This window comes from Petromyzon marinus, chromosome 25, assembly GCF_048934315.1.
Source record: "Petromyzon marinus isolate PM22_M1 ecotype Great Lakes invasive population chromosome 25, UKy_Petmar_22M1.pri1.0, whole genome shotgun sequence".
Lineage (NCBI taxonomy): Eukaryota > Metazoa > Chordata > Hyperoartia > Petromyzontiformes > Petromyzontidae > Petromyzon > Petromyzon marinus.
Window position 1 is genome coordinate 9340671 of NC_133691.1, and position 27393 is coordinate 9368063.

The following is a 27393-nucleotide window of genomic DNA, read 5'->3' on the forward strand; positions in this document are numbered from 1 at the left end:
TCACTCCGCGGTCTCTGTTGTCACACATCGCCTCCCTCTTGTTCTCTTCCACAGTCTCTGTTGTCTCCACATCGCCTCTCTCTCCCTCTTGTTCTCTTCCACAGTCTCTGTTGTCTCCACATCGCTTCTCTCTCTGGAGGCTCCCTCTTGTTCTCTTCCACAGTCTCTGTTGTCTCCACATCGCTTCTCTCTCTGCAGGCTCCCTCTTGTTCTCTTCCACAGTCTCTGTTGTCTCCACATCGTCTCTCTCTCTGGAGGCTCCCTCTTGTTCTCTTCCACAGTCTCTGTTGTCTCCACATCGTCTCTCTCTCTGGAGGCTCCCTCTTGTTCTCTTCAACAGTCTCTTGTCACCACATCGCTTCTCTCTCACCCTCTTGTTCTCTTCTACAGTCTCTGTTGTCACCACATCGCCTCTCTCTCTCTGAAGGCTCCCTCTTGTTCTCTTTCACCGTCTCTGTTGTCTCCACATCGCTTCTCTCTCTCCCTCTTGTTCTCTTCCACAGTCTCTCTCCGCACGGTCCCTCCGCCGTAACGCGGCAGGCGGAGTGGTGGTGGTGAAGGTAATGACGAGGTGTAGCGGTGTGTTGCAGAGTGAGTGACGGGCGAGGAGGTGTGATGCTGAGGCGTGGTTGGTGATGTGTGTGTGTCTGTGTGTGGTTAAAGAGTGTTTGTGAGACGTGGTGAGGGAGTGATCGGTGTGCTGAGGCGGCTATTTTGTCTTGCGTTTACTACTTGAAGTGCGGGTTTGCGTAAATCAACATCACTGCCGATGCTCTGTGTTTCTGCTGTAATCGAAAGGATTGCGTGGATGTACTCTTATGTTGAACATCTTTCGACGCAACTACATATTTCAATTTGGTGGGGCTATGCAAGATGCGACTATTGGCCCCCTCTTTACTCCCCGCTCCCCCTGACTCACTACTGAAACATCTACGGATTTTTTTTAAACTATATTCTTTGGGTCTTTCGGTAAAGTCGCGTAGAAACATTTTTCTTTTTTACAAAAAACTACGACGTTTCGATCGCAACACAAGCAATCGTCATCAGGATTGCTTGTGTTGCGATCGAAACGTCGTAGTTTAAAAAAAATAATTTTTAGTTGTTTTCTGCGTGACTTTACCGAAAGACCCCCCAAAGAATATGAATTCCTACAGTCACGAAAACTTTTAAGTCAAGATTTTAAAAACTAGTTTTTGAATAATGTGGACTCTAACCGTACTATTCTAGTTGCACCGTGTATTGTGTTTTGAGGAAGACAGTCTCGCAGTGACAGCGTTAATAATAAAATATATTTAATGATACAGTACTCAAGTTAGCACGCGTTGTGCTTTCATTACGGCCAATCGGTCAAGGATTTCGTCAAAAGGAGGTCGTGGATCGGGCTACTTTATGCTGATCGATTGATATCGCCAGATGCGTTAATCGGTACTGGTCCATGGTAGACCGTAGGTAACATTTTTAAATCAAATTCCTTAAGACGTTTTGCTTGTTTATCTGTTGGCCGGCGTCGCATAACGCTGCCACGAACCCCATAGTTGCGCCCCTGACCGTACACTGCACCAACCTCAACGTTTTGTTATTGCTTCCGTCAATCTTCATCGACAAAATCATGGCTTGTACCACTCGCGTGAGACTGCCTTGAAAGGAAAATATATAATAGGCGACCGTTCGGACAATGACCCATCTTCATAGCACGATTCCACCATACCTGTCAACCCATACGTTTTACCCGTATTCCTCCTGTACAGGGAAATTTCGTTTTCAGGTCCAAACGGCGTACAGCCGCTACAATACGGGGCTTTGTAGGGTGAACGTTGAGATTTATAGTGACACGGAGTGACCAATGAGGTCTGAATTTGTAATAAGGTAAAGTCACGTAGAAGGGAAATAATGAAATAATAAAAATTCTAAAACAAATAAAATTATCACGACGTTTCGGCCACAACACAAGTAGCCTTCCTCAGGTGAAGAAACAGAACTGTCGGAAAGACAGCGCTCCAATGAACACTGCTAAGCTTGGCAGCATATTTTAAGCTGGGTGGGAGGAGCAGAGCGCCTTGACAAAGGAGTTTACATATCAACAGAAGAATTTAGCATTGAAGTAGCTGTGTTAATGTGAGAGATTAGCAGGATTTTAAGGTCAGAATTTTGCATGTAACTGGTCACGGAAGTAGCTATGTTAAAGTCAGAGTTTACATGTCAACAGAGGCATTTAGTATATTGACGCTAAATAACTGCAACTACCCAACTATTATACAATAAACCGACGTGAAATAACTAAGTATAAACTACATCAATAAAGGTAGGACTGATAAGGGGTTGATATATTGCAATATTCCCAGGAGCTAAGAGTGCCGTCATGAGGTCTGTTGGCCACGAGAGGGTTTCAGGAGAGCATTCGTGTCGTGCTGTTCCTTTGTAAGAGCAACACACTACTACAGTGGTTTATTATGTGGTACATAATTTGAGTCGCATGATCACAGTCGAACTAGTGTGGCTTGTCTTTACTTTTCCATTCATGGAGACGTACGCATCGGCCTGTTGAAGTTCTGATGCGGTGAGTTGTTAAACAGGTGTCTTGGAGCAGGAATGTCAAAGCCAGGAGGTACGTGATGCTGTCAGCATTCTATGGGTGCACATCTGTGAAAACGAGATTTATAGCTCATCGGATTCCTTCAGTATAAATAAATATTCTGATTCGCTGTGGTTTTTGGCAGTCTGTTGGTTTTGAGGCACCTAGGTTCCAGAGGAGTTGCCAGGCATTACAGCCATAGTGAGTGCAGTCTTAAATCTGCAGTGACGTCTTCCTCATGTTTCATTCGTGCAGAGTTCAGGGACAGTGCGGTGCCCTTATCACGGTCACAAGTGATTTTGAACTGTTTCCAAGAGTTCTGTTTCTAATTGCCAACAAGGCTTCATAGCACATATATTGCATGCTATGCAGAAGGGTGATTGCCGGAAGCATTGCTTATTTTTTTTATTTTTCCTTTTAGGGCATTGTTATTGATTAATGTGTTCAGTTTTTTGTGCTTTGTGGCACCACTGCCAATGTCAGTGTCGCCGAATAACCGGCGTTAAATCCGTAATGTCTGCGCACATGTATACGGTAAATACACATATCGCTGTTCATTCCCCAGTGGCGCTACTGCTGCTGCGAGGGGGCTGCAGACTCGCTGAGTGTCAAGCAGATGAGTGACAGCAAGGGCCGGGCGCGCTGGGCCCAGCTGCAAGAGCGCGTGTCACTACGGGCGCGTATCTTCAGCAAGCTGCCCCTCGCCACCGCCCCTTACCGGCCCCGCCTGTCAACGCCAGACCAACCCCCGCACATGTGGCGCCTCTTCCACCGACAGGCGGACGCGCTGCAGTTGGCGCGCAGCGCCGCCCCAGCTCAGGTAAGGAGCGGCGACACGAGCCCCTCACGACGCCCGTTTTTTGTGTTTCAACGCGCGCAGCCAGAGACACCCAGGAGAGTTTCCCCATGGTTTAGTTATCTGGATTCAACCGAAATTGCTTTTGGTGTTTACGTGCAAATGTAACCATTTGTTGTCAGCTTTTCTGCTTTACCTTTTTGAAATGAAATATATTTTGAAATCCGGTACATATGAGTATGGGTCGCATTGTGTGTGTGTGTGTGTCCAGGAGGTACACACGTTCGCATTTGAGCGTCCTAACCAAGCGCCCACAGGTACAAGAGCCTTCCTGGTCACATCCTACTCCGAGTTTTGGCATTACTATCATGTGTACTGCAGTGGAAGGTACGAATGCCCTCGGTGTACACTATGTGTTGCACAGTACTTGCTATGAACTGCACCAGATATGTTATCTTGTAGACACTTTTAGCAGACAACTCTCCAATCATACTACCAATTGGCACTTCCTAGATTTAATTTCCACTGTGCATGATGTTTAAAAAGCAGGACGACAACGCTTTATTTTTTACATGCACTCTTTCAAAACCCAAAATAGAAATGTATGCTATTTTGCACAGGTATGCACGACTTACATTCTGTATCCTAAATTGGTATGCTATATTTCTTTCTGAGGGAAGAAAATGATGGCCATAGACAGAAGAGGAAGGTCTTGAGCCTGAACTTGAAAAAGGGCAGGGAGTTGACAGATTAATGATGGCGCAGATGCAGTCATTACCTTGATTAGAGACGAATCGCACCGCGTTCCCTCTCGCCAACACGGAGAGACCTTTATTGAGCAATTATATTGACTGGGAGTGATTGTGATTGGTGGCGTGTTCCTGTAGGGCATCACACCAGGCGCATTACTACGAGGTGATCCCAGAGGGCAGCACGTGTCACTTGTATTTTGATGTGGAGTTCTCACGGGAGAGCAACCCTGACCTGGATGGGGGTAGCTTAACAGCCACTCTCATTAAGGTGAGTAGCCCATAGGTCTGCACCCTTCACGGATTGAGGGATTGAAGGTGCATGAGGGGTCAGGGTCTCACGAGATGATGCCTGTCTCAGGACCAGTGTGAATTCCACATGGCTGTGGTTAAAGCAGCAGGTGAAAAAGGTAAAGGTTTGGCCTTGCAATAAATCTCCTGCTGGGCTATATCACCACCCATGTTGACACGTGTGCTTGTGGGCAGTATGTCTGTGCATGTATTCAAGCGTGCTACGGGCTGGCTTGCACGACGGGAGATGTGCTTTCTCTGGACTCAAGCTCAGCCAGCAAGTTCAGCCGGCACTTGCTGTTCCACATCCCTGGTGCAGCTTTTCAGGACAACCTGCAAGCCGGCACGTACACACTGCTGAGTCACACAGTGCCGTAGCCAAAAGTACCAGACACAATCTTCATTGTAAAAATACAGATATTTCTTTGAAGATTTTTTTTCATAGGCTTTCACAATTAATATTATGTTTCATAATAATTTCTTTAGATATACATATCGTGTTGATATTATGTACATTTTTAACTATACAATAAAAACTAAATAATTTGGCATATTCGTGCGTAAAGAGAAGAAATTTTACCTGCTGTGTCGTGACGGAACAGAATGTGAATGAGGCAAAACTGTTTGTTTATGATACCCATTGTCCAATGCAGTATTTTGCTGAAAACATGTGACTGGATATAACCTGTCCTGCATTTAGCATGGTTTTTGAAACCCCTTACATATTGGAAGTTACTGAGCCACATCCTCAAGTAAAAATTAGAATGAACTCTGTGTCCTGCCGTTAGAATGATTATTTTATGAATGCCTTTCACAAAAAAACATCACCCAAAGCTCTAGAAAATAAAAAACAGATTTAATTATGAACACAAAAGAATAACTACTGTCACAAGCAGGTGAGGAAAACCCCAATCCTGTAATTTAACTGGGGGGAAGATGGTACAATAATAATGTCCTTACATGTGCTGTTGCCACACATACTAGTTGCTACACACGAGCTACTTCCATTTGTTCAACAAAATCACCCTATGACCAAGGCACAAGCTATTCAATGTCCTTGTTCTAGGATATGTATACAATATATGTTTAAAGCATCATGTGTTTGTATTTTAACATATCTTTCATAACCCTTGACCGAACATTCAGGAAACTTTGTCCGAAAAATATTCAAGCCGCTTGCTGAGAAAATTTGCAACATTAAACTGCAAGGTGTCCCAGAAGCCCATTCTGTGTGTCCGACTGAAAGTCCAGCAGTGCCACATATTGCAGAATCCACATTATCCCAGATGCTTCAGGGAGAGTTTAAGATCAAAGAACCATTGGATATCCTAGAATCTCACAAAACACTGTGGGATGATGCCGACTCTAATGATTCATGGATTGAGAACTGGAAGAGGGAGTTCGACCTAGAGTCTTCACGCTGTGGTTCTGAAAATGATCAGGAGTCGAAAAGCAATGGAGAGTGCACAGGAACCCTGCATGATCACACAAACACACAGTTCACCAAGGCAGGAGAGATGACCCTGGACTGTTCTGAAACATGGTATTACCCTCAAGATCAGGGGACATCAGGACCTGAGAAAAGGTCACTGTGGGATATCTTGGATTACAGAGCAACCTGGCAACATTTTCTGGAGGCTTTGATTGTGAAGGACAAAACCGGACAACTCACCCTGGCTGTTGACCTAGGTAAGAAGCCTGAGTGAACTCGATTTTATTCTACAGTTGTGAAATAAAAAATGAAAGTGATTTCCTGCTCAAATGAGGATAAAGTGAGTGCTCATTTGCTGTTTACAGCCCTGAGCCAGTGGATGAAAGTCCATATTCCTATGATTGGAGAGAGTCTATCCATAGGACAACTACTATTGACTTCCTCACAAGATGGTACAGTACTCATTGTATCGTAACATTCCGATTGAGAGCCGCTCGGTTTACTGCCGAGCCATCTGGTGAGATTATTGAAATAAACAGTCTGTTAATTAATCTGTCTCATAAAATATATATTTCATCCATTCAACTATGACCTTTTCAGACCAATGTCCAGCAAAATTACCCATCGGATGATATATAAAATACATTTTTATAGGTTCCAACAGTCACATGGCCTTCTAGGAGCGCATAGTTTCAGTAGTATTGGTTAAACACCAGCAAACTCTGGATCAGCTTTAACATGCAGTGTCTCATCAGCCAAGTCAGGCTTTCTCGAGCCAATTCTGATAAACTGCTGGATTTTTATAGGCAAGGACCCTTTTTATTCTCTATGGGCCCTAGTTTGACACGAAATTTCATAATATATAACACAAAATGATCAGTAGTGTTTGGGCAGGACTGTAGTGACATCAGGGATGTATGGTGCTGACCCGAGAAGGCTGTGGTGCGCGATGCACTGTCATCGCGTACACCCCACAAGCGGTGTGGTACCAGCCCTAGCGGGGCTTGGTGTGCGCTGGGTTAGCGTGTTCACCTTGCATAGCGTGTAATGCGGGCTCCCACAAGGGTAAGTGGGAGAGTGTCAGTCCAGGGACAGGGTTGCCCCGGGCCATGGCACTGGTTGAGCCCGTAGACACATGATCCGGAGTGTCCACAGAGAGGCCCCCAGGTGGGGTGGCTAGGGGGCCATCACGTGTCCGGGGAGAGCTCTCGAGAGGGATTGAGAGAGAGCTGGAACGCTCAAAGGCAGGCGAGGCCAAGGGCAGAGCAGCCCCGATCCAGGGGGATATAAGGTGGTGGGTTCCCTGAGAGGAACCGGGGTCACTGCAAGCTGGAAGCTCTACAGGCATCAAAACGTGGTCAGGACCCGAGTGAGGGTCAGACCCTTCGTAGCTGTAACTCCTCCGTTTAGGGTAGTTAGCTGGGTGGCCACCACCCTAGGCTGTATCTGGTGAAGGGGCAGCGTTACCCCTAAGTGTTACGTGTTTATGTTACAAATAAATGTGTTGCCTCTAAAGAACAACGTCTGCGACTCAGTTGGACTCACTACAGGACTATAAGTTACAAAATAAATATTTATAGTATGCCTAATTTACATATCTGTCCCTCGAAATATAAAATAAAAGTTTATTTTACACATCCCATCAACCACATTTTTATCCCATTATAAAATACATTTGGTGCATCGGTTTATTTAACTTTCATCTTTGTCTAGAAGAGCTGTTTGCCTTGTTCCATATGATATATTGTACAGAATGTAGTGTGAAGTCTTATACAAAGGCATGTGCCCTCTCCATACAGGTGTATACACCAAGAACAGGAACTTCCGATTGTATGGCTCATCAAAGGCAGGAGTGCTTGTCCCACTGCGACTGGCTCCAGATGACAGTTATGTAGCTCAAAGACTCCCTGCATGGGGGATCCACAGAGCCAGAGAGACAATGCCGTCCACAGGGACAACCAGAGCTTCCGAAAGGCCTGCCTGCTCCTCAGAGGCCAAGAAACACGTGAGGCTGCAGGAGAAGATTTTTTTGGCTTCACTTATCACCAATGTAGAGTGAGTCTGACATCTTAACATATGACCAGTGGGTGCAGCGGGTGTGGATGTATAGGTTGCCTGATTGTATTTTTATTCTCCTCTTTAAATAAAGACTTTTAATATGCTGCTAATTAGATATTCCTTAAAATAATGGTTATTTTAAATGAAAGTTTATTTCAAAAAGTAATCCTTTAAAATATCTAAATTTATATTTCTGGTTATTACATGCTGACTACACAATTGTCTGCCTATATTAGAGTGTTTTTTTAATTAGTTCACACAATCTCAGTTTAGCTGGGCTATCTTTATAAATGGCTTTGATAATAGCTACATATATTTTTTATGAAGGCCTTGGTTTGTAAGACCTTGGATGACTGGATCGGTTTCAATCTACAAAAAAACATTCAATCGTGGTATTAGATATTCATTTGTATCTTCTTGAATCTGAGTGATAGTATGTATGTAGTCAATGGTAGAAAACTTATTTTCTAAATCCAGTTGACTCACATGGCTGGTTGGCCTCTAACTGTCTTTTCGATACTCCGGGCTCTTCATAAACGTGTGTGGTAATAGGCTAATGGGTCTCTCATTCTGAATTGAGCTTTGTCTAAAAAAATTAAGAAAAAATGGAGGGATCATTTTTCAATTGAGATTTAATTTCTGTATCAATGTTTAGTAAATAGTTCTGCTGCTTTTGATGCTTCTGTAAGAATGTGTAATATCCATCACCGGCTCAGGGCCACCAATGCAGATGAGCACTGCCTTGTGTTCAGTAGAGCACTGCCTTGTGTTCAGTAGAGCACAGAGATGCACGGTCATTCTCTATGTTGTATTAATGTATTATTGTTCTCGACAGTGAGGGAAAAAGTATTTGATCCCCTGCTGATTTTGTACGTTTGCCCACTGACAAAGAAATGATCAGTCTATAATTTTAATGGCAGGTTTATTTGAACAGTGAGAGAGAATAACAACAACAAAATCCAGAAAGACGCATGTCAAAAATGTTATAAATTGATTTGCATTTTAATGAGGGAAATAAGTATTTGACCCCTCTGCAAAACATGACTTAGTACTTGGTGGCAAAACCCTTGTTGGCAATCACAGAGGTCAGACGTTTCTTGTAGTTGGCCACCAGGTTTGCACACATCTCAGGAAGGATTTTGTCCCACTCCTCTTTACAGATCTTCTCCAAGTCATTAAGGTTTTGAGGCTGACGTTTGGCAAACTCGAACCTTCAGCTCCCTCCACAGATTTTTTCATGGGATTAAGGTCTGGAGACTGGCTAGGCCACTCCAGGACCTTAATGTGCTTCTTCTTGAGCCACTCCTTTGTTGCCTTGGCCGTGTGTTTTGGGTCATTGTCATGCTGGAATACCCATCCACGACCCATTTTCAATGCCCTGGCTGAGGGAAGGAGGTTCTCACCCAAGATTTGACGGTACATGGCCCCGTCCATCGTCCCTTTGATGCGGTGAAATTGTCCTGTCCCCTTAGCAGAAAAACACCCCCAAAGCATAATGTTTCCACCTCCATGTTTGACGGTGGGGATGGTCTTCTTGGGGTCATAGGCAGCATTCCTCCTCCTCCAAACACGGCGAGTTGAGTTGATGCCAAAGAGCTCCATTTTGGTCTCATCTGACCACAACACTTTCACCCAGTTGTCCTCTGAATCATTCAGATGTTCATTGGCAAACTTCAGACGGGCATGTATATGTGCTTTCTTGAGCAGGGGGACCTTGCGGGCGCTGCAGGATTTCAGTCCTTCGCGGCATAGTGTGTTACCAATTGTTTTCTTGGTGACTATGGTCCCAGCTGCCTTGAGATCATTGACAAGATCCTCCTGTGTAGTTCTAGGCTGATTCCTCACCGTTCTCATGATCATTGCAACTCCACGAGGTGAGATCTTGCATGGAGCCCCAGGCCGAGGGAGATTGACAGTTCTTTTGTGTTTCTTCCATTTGCGAATAATCGCACCAACTGTTGTCACCTTCTCACCAAGCTGCTTGTCAATGGTTTTGTAGCCCATTCCAGCCTTGTGTAGGTCTACAATCTTGTCCCTGACATCCTTGGAGAGCTCTTTGGTCTTGGCCATGGTGGAGAGTTTGGAATCTGATTGATTGATTGCTTCTGTGGACAGTTGTCTTTTATACAGGTAACAAGCTGAGATGAGGAGCACTCCCTTTAAAAGTGTGCTCCTAATCTCAGCTCGTTACCTGTATAAAAAACACCTGGGAGCCAGAAATCTTTCTGATTGAGAGGGGGTCAAATACTTATTTCCCTCATTAAAATGCAAATCAATTTATAACATTTTTGACATGCGTTCTTCTGGATTTTGTTGTTATTCTGTCTCTCACTGTTCAAATAAACCTACCATTAAAATTATAGACTGATAATTTCTTTGTCAGTGGGCAAACGTACAAAATCAGTAGGGGATCAAATACTTTTTCCCTCACTGTATATGCAGCTTTGTTCCAGTGTTATTCTGAATAGATACGTTTTGATATTTGTGTGCATTATTGTTGCGTATAAACATCCATGTTATCTGTATCTGAATTGTGTAAGAATAATTTTTGTTCATGTATATGGTGTTGCTTAAATGCCTCAGCAATGCAAAGTGCTTTACATCATATCTCATCTGAAACAATCCGATAGACACCCCAAGTGCCAGCTGTCCTGGCACAAAGGATCTCGGCACCGGGCATAAGTTTGTCAGTAGGGGGCCATGATTACTGTGTGTAATCCTATTTGAGTAATTTTCAGGTAATTGTATCTCGAATTCGGACCGTGATGCCGCAAGAACAATGGCCTATTTGTTTTGAATTATGTTACGCGTTCTCTAACGTCCACTGTGGGCAGTCTGCCGAAATTGACCAGAAAACCTCTGCAACATACGGCGAACACGCTGGGCCACATTACCTCATGTATGTGCGTGTGCGAACCTTTGCATGTGAATGCGATAGACGAGCCCCAGGCCTTCGCTTACTGAGCTGCCTCGGCTCTCCCATGGACACTCACAGGACAAACACCTTCGCTGCAAACAATGCTCACGGTGACGCGAAACGTGAGTTAAACTCTTTGAGCTGATATCCCAGTGTACCTTTTGCTTTATAGTACGATTCTGAAAATACTGATTTGCTAGTTAGTGGCTGGGCACAAAGTATCAGAACGTGTGTCTGATTTTGATTAAGCCCGTATTAATGCCTTTCTGCCATTCTGCCTCATTGTCACAAGGGATAGTCGTACCATTGTTATAAATTGTTCACATGGCAACTTCAGTCATTGGTTGTGTCTGGTGAACGAGGGTTTATAACACACACTTTATTTACCTGACCTGAACCAAAAAATCAAATATGAATGAAAATTGGTTGTGAAAGCCTGCATGTTAAATTATTACTATTGTCTTTATTAATAATCCACAAGAAGTCTTAACTGTGTTGTATAGTGGACCATCATTAGACAAGTGAATTTGCAGATAAGACAATGGATATCTAAACATAATTGTGTTTTCCAGCAGCGTGTACTTCTGCGCTTCCTGTTGGTATCAGTAATTTCACCTTAGGTGTCCCAAGTACCTTCATGGGATACATAGGGGCCACAGAGCCAGTATATATATTCATTATTGAGCAAAGTGTGTTTTTATATATACAGTAAAATCCCAATATAACGTGGGCAATGGGGGGCATGAATAATAGCCGTGTTATAGACTACTCGCATTATCATGTAAAATACGTGTCTGTGTCACTGTGTGTGCGTCTGGCCTCAAGGTGCACATGGCCTGGCACAAGCGTCGTGGTGACGTCACCGCCACTTAGTGGCGAATGGCGGTTGTTTGTTGTTGTTGTGTCTGGTCCGGAAAAACAACCCCCTACCTCCTTGTGGTGCCGGATGGGCAACGCTGTCATGGGCAGTGCCGTGGGGGGTGGGCCAATTCCGATTGGCCTTTCCCCTCATTGCATTTGTAACCACCACAGTGGCTAAATGGCGGCTCTGGATGGGTGCGAGGGGCTGATAACACCTCCGCCTTCAATTAATTACCACTAAACCATGACCACAAAATGTAATAAATAAACTTGTGCCGGAGGCCCCAGGGGGACAGGTGTCTATGACGTCTCCTGGCCAAACCCCATTTGGCGGAGCCGGGAGACTGAATCCTTACCCTTGGGGCTCCTCCAGAAACAACAGAAAACCACTACGTGTGGCCACGTGGAATGTTCAAACGCTCACTGCGGAAGAGAGGCTGCCACTCCTATGTCGGGAGCTGGATCGGTACTGCCTGGATCTCTGTGGTATTCAGGACGTCCGGTGAACCGTCTCTGGCTCCTGCCACCATGAGGGGTGGACAGTCCTCTACTCGGGGCAGGAGACTCCTAAACAACAGGGTGTGGCTCTTCTTATGAATAAAATAATGAAGGGGGCGTGGGAGCGTGGCAGTGAGGTGTGGGAAGCTGTAGGCCCCAGGCTACTTTGGGCTTGTCTTCCCATCAACCAGAGTTGAGGAGTGGTGGTCGTGGTTACTTATGCCCCCACTGAAGACAAACATCCGTGGAGGGATGCAGGCAAGCCCGATTAGTCAGATGCCTTCTATGACCTGTCACAGGTGCTAGCTAAAGTGGCCCCTCGGGATAGAGTCATCTTGTTGGGTGACTTCAATGCCTGAGTTCATGATGCTGGCACCTGGTCTGGAGTAATTGGAAGGCATGGGCCAGATCAGTTCAATAGCAACGGCAGAAGGCTGCTAGATTTTTGTGTAGCCCATGGGCGTGTAATTACCAACACGCTGTTCCGGCATCAGCGCATCCACACCGCATCATGGATGCATGCCTGGTCCAAGCAAGAACATCTGCTGGACTACATAGTGACGGAACAGCGGATGCGGGCCAGGACCTACCGTGGAGCTGATCTGCCCACTGACCATCGACTTGTCATCTGTAAGATGCGCCTGTCATTCTTCTACTCCGGTGGTGGGTGTACACCCAGGACCCCATTCAAACCCTTAGTGGCATGGTCTCAGCTAGCTGATGAAAATTGCAAGCGAGAATTTCATCATCACTTACAGCTGGGGTTGGCATCGTCCCCCCTCTCCTCCTGATGTTGAGGGGAAATGGGCAAGGTTTAGGACTGTGGCTCATGCAGCTGCAATGGCTGCTTTGGGTCCACGGTCCAGACCTCCCCAGAGACCCTGGCTGACAGAGGAGGTGTTCAAGCTGGCTGAGAAGAAGCGACAGGCCAACTCTCATCGGCTACAGCATCCCACGTCAGAGAATGAGGAGGCTTACCGGAGCCTTCACTCGGAGGTTTGGAGAGTCGTGAGGTGCTGCAAGGATGGGTGGTGGTCGCGGGTTGCTGAGGAGATGGAGTCTGCCTCAGTGGCCCGCGATCATAAATCGCTCTTTAATTCCATCTAAAAAGTAACCTGCAGCGCCACACCTATTACCATCATTAGGGGAAAGAACGGTGATCCAATCTCCGACCCCCAGGAACAGGTTTGCAGATTTGCTGAGCATTTCTGTGAGGTCCTGGGGGAGGGGAAATCCCTCAGCCTGGAAAACACCATGGGACAAAGTGGGGATGACCCTGCTGAGGCTGCGGTGCCTCAAATATTGGAGGAGGAAGTCACCCCCTGTGAGTGGCTGGCTGAGGTGCCATCTAGTTGAGGAAGTACTGAAGGCGATCCAGAGTCTGAGACCAGGAAAGGCACCGGGCAGAGATGATCTCCCAAGTGAAATGCTGAGGGAGAGTGGCATTTGTGCGCAGACTGCCCTACATGACATCATAACAACAGTCTGGACCACTGGACAGGTTTCGCAGGATTGGAAGGATGCCCTGGTGGTCCCCCTCTTTAAGAAGGGGGACCGCACAGACTGTAACAACTACAGGGGCATCTCACTCCTCAGTGTGCCGGGAAAGGTCCTGGCAAGGATTATTCAACATCGCCTTGCTAGGCACGCTGAGGAGAGGCTTGCGGAGCCCCAATGCGGTTTCAGAAAAGGGGGTCCTGCACATATGCCATATTTTCTGTCTGTCTGCTACAGCAGAGGTGTAGGGAATTCCAACAAGACCTACATCTCTGCTTTATTGACCTGGTCAAGGCCTATGATACCATCAGTAGGCCTGGGCTCTGGGTTGTTCTTCATGCTTTCGGAGTCCCTGACCCTCGGCTCACGCTCATTAAGGACTTTCATGATGGTGAGCGAGCTTGGGTAAAACTTCATGGCCGGGAGTCAGAGCCATTCCCTGTACACCTTGGGGTGCGACAGGGATGTCCTCTGGCTCCCACATTATTTAACATCTATTTTGACCACGTAGTTTGTGAAGCCTTCAATAGCTGTACCGGAGGAATTTCCATTTGGTACAGATACAATGGGAGGCTGATCGATGCCCGGGTGCGGTCAAGGGATGGCTCCCTATTGCTCAACCACGTTATGTATGCCAATGATCTGGTAATTGCTGCTCACTCAGAGGAGTTGGAGGCGCTGCTGCTGAACTTGGAGCTTGCCACCAAGAGGTGGGGCCTTACCATCAGCCCCACCAAAACTAAGCACCTGCCTGGGTATATTGTACCATCGGACACTCCACCCCCACAACTTCCAATTGGTGATAGGGCAGTTGTGGAGAGAGTGGAGAGTTTCCCATACCTTGGCAGTGTGCTCATGACCGGCTCCGGTTTAACAGCAGAGGTCTCACTCCGAATCAGTCGGTTGCAAAACGCTGCGTGGAAGATACCTGGCCTATCACTTCGCACGAAGCTTCAGGTCTTCTCGGCCATGGTCATTCCCTCCCTTCTCTACGCTTGCGAAACGTGGACCCCCCTAATGGAACATCTTCGCCGGTAAAAAACATTTTGGCTGGCCTGCCTACGATCCATCCTGGGTGTAACCAGGCTGGATTGTGCGAGCTCACAAATCCTTGAAAGATGTGGACAAAGTCCCATCGGTGAGCTCCTCTGGCAGGCAAGGCTGCGTTCGCTGGGTCATGTAGCCCGCATGCCCAGCCACCGCATGCCTAAACAGCTTTTGTTCGGCCGGATCGAGGGGGCTAAACAGGCGCGGCACGGGCTAGAGAAGAGATGGAGTGATGTGGTACAGGAGGACGTGGTACAGGAGGACGTGGAGCTGAGTTGACTTGCCGATGACTGGTACCAGCGGTGTCAAGAACGGCCTTTGTGGAGGATGCTCGTGAAGGACGCTACTGGGAAGTTGGAGGCAGTCGCCCTCCAACAACAACGGAGGGCGGAGGAGCGACGCTCACAACGAGCGGAGCGCCGGGTGGCTAAAGCACAGCAAGTTGGCACAGGGGGCACAAGTGGTGCATCAGCCACTTGTCTCAGTTAGTGAACCCGTGGCATCTGGGTCTGCCCCGTGACCTGCCAGTGGGCGTTCGACACTTCACGTGGCCTCAAGGTGCACATAGCCTGGCACAAGCGTCGTGGTGACATCACCGCCACTTAGTGGCGAATGGCGGTTGTTGTGTTGTTGTTGTTGTGTGCCTCCGCGTCTGTTTACCCAACGGCGCACGCAACCAAGGGACTTAAGAGGGCCAGGGGGTGGGTGTCGATGGCTGTCTGCTTCATGACCAATGGAGAGGGGAGGCAGGAGATATTTTCGAGGGACAAGACTTGCATGCTGTATATCTGAATCTGCGGTGTAATGAGCTGCGTTTTATTGTGGGGTTTTTTCTCAGTTTGGTGATGCGATAGCTTAGAGTTTCACATTTAAATTATGAATATTACAATGGCAACAGCACAATGTAAATGCAGTTGGTTTATGAATTAAAACAATCTCAAGAAAAAAACATTGTACATTTACAATGTCATTGTTTTCCATGATTGTTTTTAATGCGTCCCATATTTCGCTGACATTTTTTTTTGCTCAGTGGTTACTGGATACCAGGCGTCTCCATTCCCAGAAATTGATGCGTACATACGGTCACAGCTCAACAAGGGAGGAGTCCAAGGAGGTGGGAATGCTTGAAACACTCAGAGCTATGTCATGCGTGAGATTTGTATGCAAAACACAAGAGCTCATCTTGGGTGGATCCACCAAACGGTAACCCTGGTGCTCTGCAATCGCTATTTTTTGGATATTGCCTTCTGGCTGTTACCAGATATACGTTGCTGGAAGTTTTATGAAGGCACCGGACTGCTTGTTTACGAGGCAACCAAGAACCGGTGGTGTGAGAATGTGGGACGAGCTCACCGCAGCAATAACACCTGGTAAGCATTGCTAGCCACCAAGCCCATTCCAAATGTGAAGCAGGTGTATTGTCTGCATATTTATATTGTTACTTATATTCTGCACAATGACGCTATTATTATAATTACGTGGTATATAGTTTCGTGTCGAACTCGGATCCATATCTAACATCTTGCATTTCACAACCATTTTAAATCTAAAACAAATTTCTTTACAACTACTTTGTGTTTAATTTATTGTCCTTCCCCTGCACCTACGATTAGCACGGTTGGCTATGTTTCAGTTTCTTTATTTTTTTTTGGTATAGCCCTGTGAGCCATTCGGCTCTTGAATCAGGTGCAACCACAACAAACAAAAACACGAACAAGAAAACATCTTAAAGTGACTATGTGACTGCAAACAGAAAATCCATGTACGGTGCAAAAGAATTTCAACATACAGCATTGGTTCAGGAAAACCTAACTCTGCTGATGAGATACGAAATAGATAACCAATCCAGCATTTGCTTGTGTTGAACCAATGCTGCTGAAATTATGTACTGCCAGGAGGCTGTGTGGCTGTGGGGCATCTTAAATAAACTTTTACTTTTTACATGTAAGGACAGATATTGGAAGGAGGCATATTGTCTGCTTGCTTATTCCATTCCATATTGTGTACACAAGTATATTCTACTGCACATTAGGCATGTCATGGTGTATGGTCAACCATTACCACACATGTTGTGATACCAGTGTTCACCGTCACTGGTAGAGGTCAATTGCCCTCCTCCAATCCCTCAGCCACATTGATTGATGGAAACGAACCGCATCACAACATGTGGACACCAGTTAAAACGAAATACTGTTGATAATAATTTGCTTATTCAGGAAAGCCACACTGAGTCGTTGGACTCTTTCAGTTGAGTCCTACATTGGGTTTTTATTTTAAGGTGCATTCAGCCAATTAATGAGTATACAAGTAGGAGGAAACCCTGGCACCCAGAGAAATCCCACACACGTGAGGAAGCAACACTTTATCCACGTACAGATGGAAACAGATGGAGATTAGGCCACTTGCTGTACTGCCTTCTGAGGAGCCAGGGTATTGGCACCTTCACACCCACGGGAAGGAAGTTTCAGATTTGTGCTATCCGCAAACCCTCGCCTCCGCACTGCTGGATTACAGCCCACGTGTATAGCCACCACCACCTGGCTTGTTTGACACGATTGGCAACATGGTCCTCTGTTAGGGTAATGAGCCAAGATTTTAATTTCATAAATTCAGACAAGTAAAATTAAATGTTACCGAATTCTCTGCTCATGCAGCTACTTTGTGGACCTACATCAGGGGATTTTCTACCAGAAGTGCCACGACCAGGAATGCAAAGCAATACATTTCCGCTCTCAAAGTGAGTTTTTTTTATCCTAAGTAGACATGAAGTGTATCTCCTTGTGATGACATTCAAATATAAAATGTAACTTTATTGTAAGAAGTTGTAAATGTTTTCAACTCATTGCGTTGTATAGTTGATGTGTCTGTGCCTTATCACTGCTATATGGCTACTCCCATGATTACTGTTCCCCCTGAACCTCACTTCTTTCACCCACGTTGAGGACTCGGTCTCTTTGTGCTTTTTCCCTCCCATCGTTCATTTTCCCCAAGCTCCTATAATAACCTTGCTCAATTAATTATAAACATGTTATCCAGTGCAACTTTGAAAGTGAATTTAACACTTAGGTTTTTGTAACACATTGTCCCCAAGAATCTATTACGAAATTGGATAGCGACGTTTATTGGTGGTTGTGACATTTAGGGCCTTTAAGGCCTGCACTGTTAATAAATGTTTGAATTCATAACCGACACTAACAATGCAGTGTTGTCATCACCTGTTACTGCTTCTTAAATTACCATTTTAATGGATAATTATCATTTGTACTATTACCTAACTTTAGCAGTACAATACTTTTCCCCTTTTAGCAGGAAGCATGTTAATAATAGTATGCAAAGGCAAACTGGGTATTGTAGGTGAGATTGTATAACCCTTGAAGACTTAAGTATCATTGCAGCTGATTTATGAAGCCAATTAGAATTATTGAATAACATGGCTACGGAGTCAAGAAATCCTAAAATTATTTTTGTTATTACGCTTGCTTACCCTAGAATAAGTCTCAAATTTCTAGAGGGTACTGTAAAGTTTTCGCAGTAAGGGGTCACGTTGCTGTGTGGAATTCCAATGGAGCAATTTGCATGTATGTTTTCATCATTGGGATGTTTAAATTCATTAACATGCAAACATAAATAGGTTTGTGTATTGTTTTCAGACTATCCTCTTCCTCAAGAGTGCCTCCCCAAATTAATTCTCTCTCGAGTAAGTATATTTAATGGCATTGGCCATCGTAGCAAAGCACTACATTGTTAGCTTTGGTTTGCCCATGATAAATCTGCATAAATTACGTTCTTCCTTAGGCACGTTGGTGTTGCTTCCCTTATCAAGTTAAGTTTTTAGATGCTCCTTCAATCTGGGTGCCAGGCCTGGAGAAGATGCAGGAGCTCCTCCAAATGGAAATCCTTGACAGCACCGGCCTGGGCATCTCCCTCTGCCGTGTGAGCTGGGGGCATTGTCTTACAGAAGCAATGCTCCAGCTCTTGCAGTCGATAGAGCAAGTTTACAAAATATTTACGCGTGATTGTCTCCTTGTGTGGAACCAAGTCAATAAAGCACCACATTGTTAGAACTATCTAGAGGGAATTCCATATGGTTATAAGATCAGAATCTTACTACAGAACTAGATTTACAACCCGAGGCTGACAGAAATGGTCATTTTGTTTTGGACACAGTCATTTTTGTTTTTCAGTTTAAATTGTTTGTTTCATTTGTTTATTTTAAAATATTTTCATTTGTCGCCATTTTACCTCTTGTTAAATGTAATAATAATCTACGTGTTATTTTCCCCAAAAACAGAGCGATAGGTTTGACAATTTTCCTGGAGAAGCTGGAGATAAAGATGTTGTTGGAGAAGGCCACACACAGAACCAGACAGACACAGCGACAACCACCGTGGAAGACACCCACGTGGGAATGTCGACATGACGACGTACAGCGTTTGTGTGATGTACATACAGTAGACTCGATTTTCCGCGCTAATGACAGGGATGATGGCTCCGGATAATCCAAAAATATCTATTTTCTGTGGATCTCTATGCCCAAAAACACTATAGGCATAAATTATGTTTAAGTGGCAGTTTCATGGATTAAAACTAAAAAAATTATTGATCGGATAGATCACTCAAAATGAGACAACTGACGATTTTGATTGTTAACTCTTTCGATTTGGAACGAAAACTAACGATCAATGCGGGTGCTCCGTGGATAACTCTCTCCTGCTCCCGCGCAGAAGAGTTATCTCAATCTAGATTTGACTGCAGGGATTCATACTCTTTGGTTCTTTCGGTAAAGTCACGTGGGTATACAAAATAAAATAAATGTACTTTATTTTAAAAAGAACCAACGAGTAAGAGTTAGTTCACCAAGTGGGTAGCAGGACCACACCAATCAAAATCAAACTCTTCCCACTGTCGTAAAGGTATGCTACTGTACTGTAGGTGTTCACGTGGATTTCGGATTAACCAGAGCACATATTTGTTCGGTTTAAGCACGTGACTTGTAGTAAACATTTCCAAGAATAACAATGTATAACTGTGTTTAGATTATTAATTTGGGTTTGAGGGAAAATCCATGAGTTGTTAATTTGTCAAATTCTAAGGTGCGTGGTTAAACCGCAAATCGGATACACCGCACACAGTCGACTGTAATGCTTGTGTGATTTGTACCTGATGTTCCATATTTAGTGAATAAACAGGTTGCAATAATGTCTTAAAAATATTAATAAGCTGAATTCACAGTTGAATTTACTGTTTGAACATGTTTACGCATCTGTCCGCTATACATTTACATGTATTGTTTTATTCAAATTATGTTTTTGGTTTAAGTTTTACAGTATTAAATCATTAAATTTTTTATTAAAGCATTGCCATTTGTTTAGTGTACCGTATATACCGCACTGTTATGGATTATGGTACGATGGTATTTAGGGGGGCAATCACATGACCCAGCTGTAGCGTGTTATCTGCTTATTGCAGAGGTTCACAGTTGGAATCCAGCAGCTGCCCTGATTAATACTGCGGGTGTAGTAACTGGAAAAAGATTCACCATCTGCCTGACTGGACATTAAAGATTCTATCTTGATTTGAAGCTTTCGTGACTGTAGGAATCCATACTCTTTGGTTCTTTCGATAAGTCATGTAGGTATAAAATAATTCACGTTTCGGGTGCAACACAAGCGTCCATCAGGTGAGAAAGCATGGTCTGCTGCTGAGGCAGACTGTTTTAAAAGGTTTGAAATGGGCGTTGCTCAAGGGTTATAAAGAAGTGACCGGGGCTAGTGATGTTTATGTGAGAGATTAGCATGTAACTGTAAGATAGGAGAGCGGCCTAAACGAGGGCACGGAAGTGGCTATGTTAATGTGAGGGATTAGCATGATGTTAATGTGAGGGATTAGCATGATGTTAATGTGAGAAATTAGCATGTAAAAGCTAGGAGAGCGGCCTCTTAGACGAGGGCACGGAAGTGGCTGTTAATGTGAGAGATTAGCATGATGTCTGCCTCAGCAGCAGACCACGCTTTACCATCTGATGATGGATGCTTGTGTTGCGCCCGAAACGTCGTTATTTATTTTATATCTACGTGACTTTACCGAAAGAACCAAAGAGTATTAAAGATTCTGTGAAGTTATTTGCAAGGGTAGGCCATTGCGTGCCCGGGTCGTAGTCGACATTACAAATTGCCCGCAAATGACTCATTTGGAATAAACACCAATCATCACCTGCTACAAAAACTTGCCAGGACCCTCTTGAAAACGATACATGATACTCATGGTCATTCAAAGTCATCTGCCATGTGCCAATGGCAGATTCGGTTACATGAGCCGGTGAAGGATACGCTCCCCCTTTCGTACAGCATTTGAAAAGCAACTGGCAAAACATAACTGCGAGTGTAGTAATCCATCCATGGGCATCAGGAGTTGTTGGGTTGTATTGCTTCCGTGCGTCGGTGTAAGCGCGGTAGTGAGCAGTCGTCGCTTACGAGATGAACAGATTGCACTTCACAGTCACCACAGGGCGACCATTTAATTTTAAATCCTTTTTGAAGGAGAGAGATGCCACCTGCTGGATCTTGTTCAAACATGCTTAAACGCAGGATGTGCCAAGATATTTTCAGTCTGGACGTACATTTATTTGCAAAACATGTATTCTGGTTCGTATGTTTTTTCTCAAAAAACAACATTTTGAAAAGTGAATCTCATTTCATAATTATTTGTTGAACATATGTACAGTAATTCCCTTTCCAGAGGCCTTGAATTATGCAGTGGTCTTCACATAATCCAAAATGTTCGCAGGACAATAAGACTGTCAAAGTTAATAGTTTAAACTTGTATTTTTTAACAGTCAGCGTAAAAAACACACATCATTGTGACTCATCATATGATTCATGGTTGGACTTCTCCTTAAAGTCCAGCTGGTCTGTAGGCACCCTATCTCCCACCTTGCAGTGACGAATGCTCCTGTACAGATCTCTAGGACACACAACAAACACAGGCATTTGCAACAGCTGCTTGTCCGAATGACAATCTAATGATATAAAATTGCTTTAGTAGGTTGTAACTTCATCATATTCCAGTTGAGTACTAAACATTGCACTTGACTGGCAGGATAGTCTTTATAGAGTATAAACAAGCACTACCCATTGTTTATAGAAAAAAACATCTCATTGAAGGGATTCCAGATGCACTTGGGTGGTGAATATCTTGTGTGGGTGGACTCACTGACAATTGTTTTCCTGCACACATACCACACAACCACACCCTTCTGATTGTGCCTACTTTCTTTCCTGCCATGATCCAAGTTGCTGAACATATTTCATACAATCCCGAGCATCCACATCCATCAATTTGTTTAAGTTAATCTGTGTGAGCTATACAATAACAATAATTCCAACAACCTAAAGCTGACTTCCCTATTCTTCTTAGGCAGTGTTGGGTGATAATTATTCTGCTTTCCTGGTTCTGTCCTGAGGATGCTTGCAGTTTCCATCAAAACGTCATATCTGATCACTACATTTGTTTGAGAATTGCTATTAATTAGGTCTTTCGGTAAAGCCATGTAGATAGAACAAATAATAAAGTAATATAATAAAAATAAAAACACTTGATTATTTCTTCTATCTACATGGCTTTACCGAAAGACCCAAAGAATATGAATTCCTGCAGTCACGAAAGCTTTAATTCAAGATTTTATTGCTATTAAACTTACCACTGAATTCATATAATTGGTATGTTTGAATACCACGTGACAATTTTATTTGACTGTCAGTTGGTGGAGGGTTTTGCAACACATATTTGACCAGATTACACGGCCCAACCCAGAAATCAATGATGGATTAATGGTGTCTGGGCTGCGGTGTTTACCTGCCGTGCCTCTGGCGTGTAAACACGATGTGCTCGATGGCTCCGTTGGAGCAGCACATGTGGCAGTGCGCATGGCGCGTCCTGCACTTCACCGGCTGCAAGATCCTCGGCCACACCTGCTCAGCGTTTTCCTCACCGCGGCGAAAAATCAGGTACGAGAACTTCTCTGTTCTGGAAGGATGTAGTTTCTGTAACGCAAGAGCAACGGCAAACGTCAATATGCAACCTCTCGCTGAAGTACTAATTATTTTGCTGTTACCGATCGTTACTTATCAGTGAATGTAATACTGTATTTGAAGATATCTTTGATTTTTATGCATTCTTGGAATTACATTGAAAGACAAAGGAACACATGGACTAAAGAAGATACACAGGTTAATGACTGTCCAAACTATGAAGAAAAAAGGGTTGGGTGGGACAAATCATGGCTACGATGAATTGTAAAAAAAATGATAAATTGGCAGTCAAGGAATAGAATGCGTCTAAGATGATTTCCACCAAGGAGATGGAGCGATGCGTTCGATTCATGTACAGGTGCTGGATGGATCGTTGCATAGTAGGATCAGAAGAGGTAGCGTGGCTTGGGAAGGCCTTCATTCAGCGGTGGATTATGGCTGATGATTAAAATATTTTTCCAGGAAAATCCCTTGAGCTGAAACATCTCATTTTCAAGGGTGTTCATATTAGTATCAGCATTGAGGAGTCTACACTCTGCACCTGGCTGGTGTAGTGGTTGAACAATAAGTGGTTGGGATGAAACGGTCCGATAGAACCAAGTTTTCGACGTGGAGGGAGGAATCAATGAGTGAAGTTCACAGGAACCGTATCCATGGTGGTAGCCAGAGAAGAGTGATACAAATGTGACTGACCGCTGGTGAGCGAGTAACTGTAATTAATCGGTGAGTGCCGGATCGTCAATCAACCTAACGCTGACAGGTGAAGACATTTAAATGAAGTGATTTGTCACATTTTGCAATCACTTACGGATTCAAAGTCAAACGGCTGGTAGTTCTGAGTGAAGTTGCATGGAATGAGCTTCCTCGCCAGCGTCCGTGGGCACTGCAGACCATGTGAACACTGAGGGAGCACATTCAGTCAGCTGCAATTGCTTCCCGTGATAATTTAAGCTTTGACAATGTTCATTGTTAAGGTGATGCAATTGGGTTAGGCCACATCACGACCTGGTCAAATGTCCGTTGCGAGAACATCCACCAATTATTTTTGTTTCTTACTGGTGAGCTGAAACAATAAAACTAGCGCATTCAATGCCTATACACGAGACAATATCATTTGTTTGGCTATGTCAGGTAGTGTAGCCTTTCACAACCAAACAGTGGCTGGACCATTAAGTAGTCCAACCCAAAAAAATCAACATGAATCAATCCAGCAATGTAATGCTACACTTGTTATCTGCAATGAAGAATGAGGCCACGAATATGGGGAGTTTCAGATAAGAGAAGCTTCACTGTGCGTAATAGGTCTACGGGACGTGGCTCCACGCTGCGTCACCTGCCGCAACGCCAAACGTACCCCAATGGTTATTTTGTGAAAACCAATCACGAAACTCATCTCCACCACACGTGATGGGGTGGGTTTCTGGTTTTGTGAGCTCCATGGTGGTGGCTCAGAGCCAGCGGGGTCCCTATAGCCGACCTCTCGCTATGCCGGTCTGCAACCGTGGTGGAGAGTGATGGGGGGGCACGATGGCATCAAGGACGGTGGCCGTGATATTCTCGTGATCTTGCTGCACAAGGCCTTGATGTAATTGTTTAAGGCCACTGTCAAGGTTGGGACTTCTAAGATCTCTGAGGTGATCACCAACGACTGGATCTGACCTACAAGACTGCCAATCTACACAGCGGGAAGACGTTCTCTCCGGCTGGCGCTTCTACATTGGGACATCACTATTTCCTTGGCATGGACATCAAGCACAACGCCTCCTCTATCCATATCCCCTTCATCCTCAACTCCTGCTATCTCTGGGATAGTGGGGGTCCGGGATTCTCTGTCCTGTGAGGACGCCAGTGGATTTGTCTTATAAGACTTGGATGCAAAGATAATCTTCAGTGGAGCTAAAGTGAACCCCCCCCCCACCCACTACCGCATCACGAGCTGCTTGTGCATTGCTCACTAGGAATTTCCCAGCGACCGTCAGGCAGGCAATGAAAAAATAAATCTCGATGCTCATCAAAATGGCGAGGTCGGCAGCCACGCCCGCAGGACACGGTGGCTGCCATACTTACAGGTGCAAAGACATGCCCTTGATTTTCTTTATTCTGCTCATCAGTTTCCTGTTTACACACACCAAAAATCAGGGGTATTTCATCTGCCATTCAGTGGTGGGGTTTAAATCAACATACCTGAGTTTTAGCCATGATACAGGGCCATTTTTAAGATTGTCATGAGTTCAGTTCTACGTGTATTTGTCAATATTTATCAGAGACAGGAGAGAACGTGCTTGAGAGGATGGCCATCAAATAGATGGAGTGATGAGATCCATGCATGAGCAGGCACAAGATGGATTTTTGTGGCATCACAGCAACATGACGGATGGGAGGCCTTCATTCAGCAAAGGATAGCCCATAGCTGATGAAGCTGAAACTATGGAGACTGGAATAAGATCATTTTGAAGAACGCTGCCAATTTGCTTGGCTGTTGTTATGAGTTCTGAAATGACCGTACGTAAGAAGACTTCGTGAATTGTCAGCCACGTGGATTCACTTCCCTCCAGTCTCCCTCCACCATCCAACACCTCAATTCTCAAGTGAGCGTGGAGGTGGTGCTTATCTTGTCAGTTTTGTCAATTGCACATTCATATGGCACGGGCGAGTCTATCCACTGGGCAAGCACTGTTGATTTCCCCACAAAGTGGTACTTATTTTATCGACCTCGGTGAGACGATGGCCTGTCAACCCCAAACCAGGATTTGAACTCGCAATATTATTGCGATGCGCTTTCTCTGCTGGCCGGTATGGGCGAGTAGAAAAATGTATGGAGACAGTGATGGTATGCTAGGCGCAGCCCTTTACCTGCAGAAGTGCATCCCTTGCCTGCATCAGAATGGTATATCCACTGAGAGTTCCATTCTCAATCAGTACCTGACCACAGGCAACGAACGACAGAAATAGGACATCGACACCAAACACCACCCCTCTTTTACACACCCGTGCAATAGTCACTCAACACTACATGAATGTTTCTGTACCTTGACTTGACGAGAAAGTGTTTTTCATAGTAATTTGGTCGAGCCAAATTTTGTTACTCGCAATTAATTGTACTGAATATTGTTGATGTTTGGGCACCGTTTCATATTTTTCAGATGTAACGTGGTTGTGTTTGGCCCGCTTTATATTTTGATTGCTTTTGCTCCCGATTTATATTTGCTCCAATGCTGTATGAGCAGAATGTCATGTCAATGGGGGGGCGGCAGACTGCCTTCATGGGTGTCGTGTATTATTTTTTAAAAAATGTATTTTAAAAATATTTCTCCTGCAAAATCCCTCCAGATGGAACATCTCGTGCGCAAGGGGGATCCAGGGTGTCAATTGACATAGCAAAAAACGCGTAACGGCAGGTGTCCAAACATTATTTTTTTTCGATCTAAAATATTGGAAATGAATGTAACCTTTTACCAGAAAAGAGTTTGTTCTCTGCCACAGAGACAGCACGGTGCTGAGACGATCGGTGGCGCTTCCCAGCTCGCTCAGCGAAAACGCCGCCACAACAACGTCGTATCGTACCTGCAGATAGCACAATGGTACGTTTCGTACTGCAGTGGGCACAACAAGAACTGTATATATATTTATATTCTTTAAATGCTGTGCAATTATATGTAATGGTTGACACTCAGAAACAAATGTGGTCCATTTATAAAATAAAGCTCGCACGGTTGAGCGGAGTCAGATTCAGCTCCCGTGGAGCTTGATTTCAAGTGTTTACCACCACGCTTGGCCAATAACTAAACACATTAAAATACAATTAAAAAGCAACAGATAACTTATTAGTGAAACCTGAGACTGATGTTGTATTGAACTGTAACAAATCACCTTTGATGGAGGTAGAAATTGGCGAAAGTAGACCCTCTCAATAACTGACGTCGCATTTTCTTGTCCTTCTGATCAGCAGAGACGTGGAAAAGCAACAGATTAAGTTTTGAGCAAACAAGTGGCGGCCGGATCATGCAGAGGTCGGAGCGCTCAGCGGGCAGCGCTGAAATCCCGCGTTCGAACCCAGGTGTCAGCATCTGCTGCCTGAGATTAAACCGGCTTCTCGTGTGCAGCGAGTGGATGGATTCAGCACGGTCAACAAAGGTTACACAAAAGAAATCCCAATACATACATCTTAACATCTTGTCAGATTACAATTTGGATGTGAAAGATCACATCAATAATGATGAAGACATGATAAAGCGTCCATTACATCGGGACTTCTCAGAGCGCTTTACACGCGATTGTTGAGTTATACCACATCTCATTTCAAACCGCCTTCTCGTGTGCAGTGAGTGGATGGTCTCAGCAAGGTCACCAAAGGTTATACAAAATAAATCCCATGACATTTAAACTCGGCCACGCACTAAAATTGGCATCTTAACATCTTGTCAGATTAGAATTTGGATGTGAAGGATCACATTAATAATGATGAAGACATGTTTTTGATAAAGCGTCCATTACATCTGGACTTCTCAGAGCGCTTTACACGCATTTTTTGAATTATACCACATCTCATTTTTAAAATGTTAAAGGCACCCCTGAATGGTACAAGGTGACTCAGCACCCAGCCTGCAAGTCGGCATGTGTCTGCCAGTAGAGGGCGTTGATTGCT

At 44.6% G+C, this 27393-nt stretch overlaps 2 protein-coding genes across 3 annotated transcripts in view; one reads left to right on the forward strand and one right to left on the reverse strand.

The window, feature by feature from the left end:
• Positions 1 to 20077, forward strand: PRIMPOL (primase and DNA directed polymerase). Its single transcript, XM_076069685.1, has 13 exons — positions 1 to 560; positions 3138 to 3392; positions 3640 to 3755; positions 4256 to 4388; positions 4604 to 4751; positions 5555 to 6097; positions 7640 to 7895; positions 10837 to 10937; positions 15749 to 15832; positions 15980 to 16088; positions 17373 to 17455; positions 18369 to 18415; positions 19010 to 20077. Exons 2-13 carry the CDS (start codon positions 3189 to 3191, stop codon positions 19136 to 19138), a joined length of 1953 nt encoding a protein of 650 aa, XP_075925800.1. The 5' UTR covers positions 1 to 560; positions 3138 to 3188; the 3' UTR covers positions 19139 to 20077.
• Positions 19520 to 27393, reverse strand: part of METTL17 (methyltransferase like 17) — a 13466-nt gene continuing 5592 nt past the window's right edge. Inside the window, exons 8-14 of one of the 2 annotated variants that reach the window (XM_076069686.1) lie at positions 26619 to 26683; positions 26205 to 26312; positions 25602 to 25670; positions 24816 to 24863; positions 23557 to 23649; positions 22573 to 22760; positions 19520 to 21681 (exon numbers count right to left, since the gene is read on the reverse strand). In XM_076069686.1, coding sequence (XP_075925801.1) covers positions 21573 to 21681; positions 22573 to 22760; positions 23557 to 23649; positions 24816 to 24863; positions 25602 to 25670; positions 26205 to 26312; positions 26619 to 26683 — 680 coding nt within the window. In that variant the 3' untranslated portion in view covers positions 19520 to 21572. Of the gene's footprint in view, positions 21682 to 22572; positions 22761 to 23556; positions 23650 to 24815; positions 24864 to 25601; positions 25671 to 26204; positions 26313 to 26618; positions 26687 to 27393 lie in introns of both variants that reach the window. The other variant, XM_032960530.2, reaches the window with a different exon arrangement.

Bases quoted from the DNA above. Each gene is read 5' to 3' on its own strand.
- PRIMPOL (XM_076069685.1), top strand. From the start codon at position 3,189: ATGAGTGACAGCAAGGGCCGGGCGCGCTGGGCCCAGCTGCAAGAGCGC. The intron at 3,393-3,639 runs GTAAGGAGCGGC...GTGTGTGTCCAG, and splicing joins GCAGCGCCGCCCCAGCTCAG to GAGGTACACACGTTCGCATT. The intron at 10,938-15,748 runs GTGAGTTAAACT...TTTTTTGCTCAG, and splicing joins TGCTCACGGTGACGCGAAAC to TGGTTACTGGATACCAGGCG.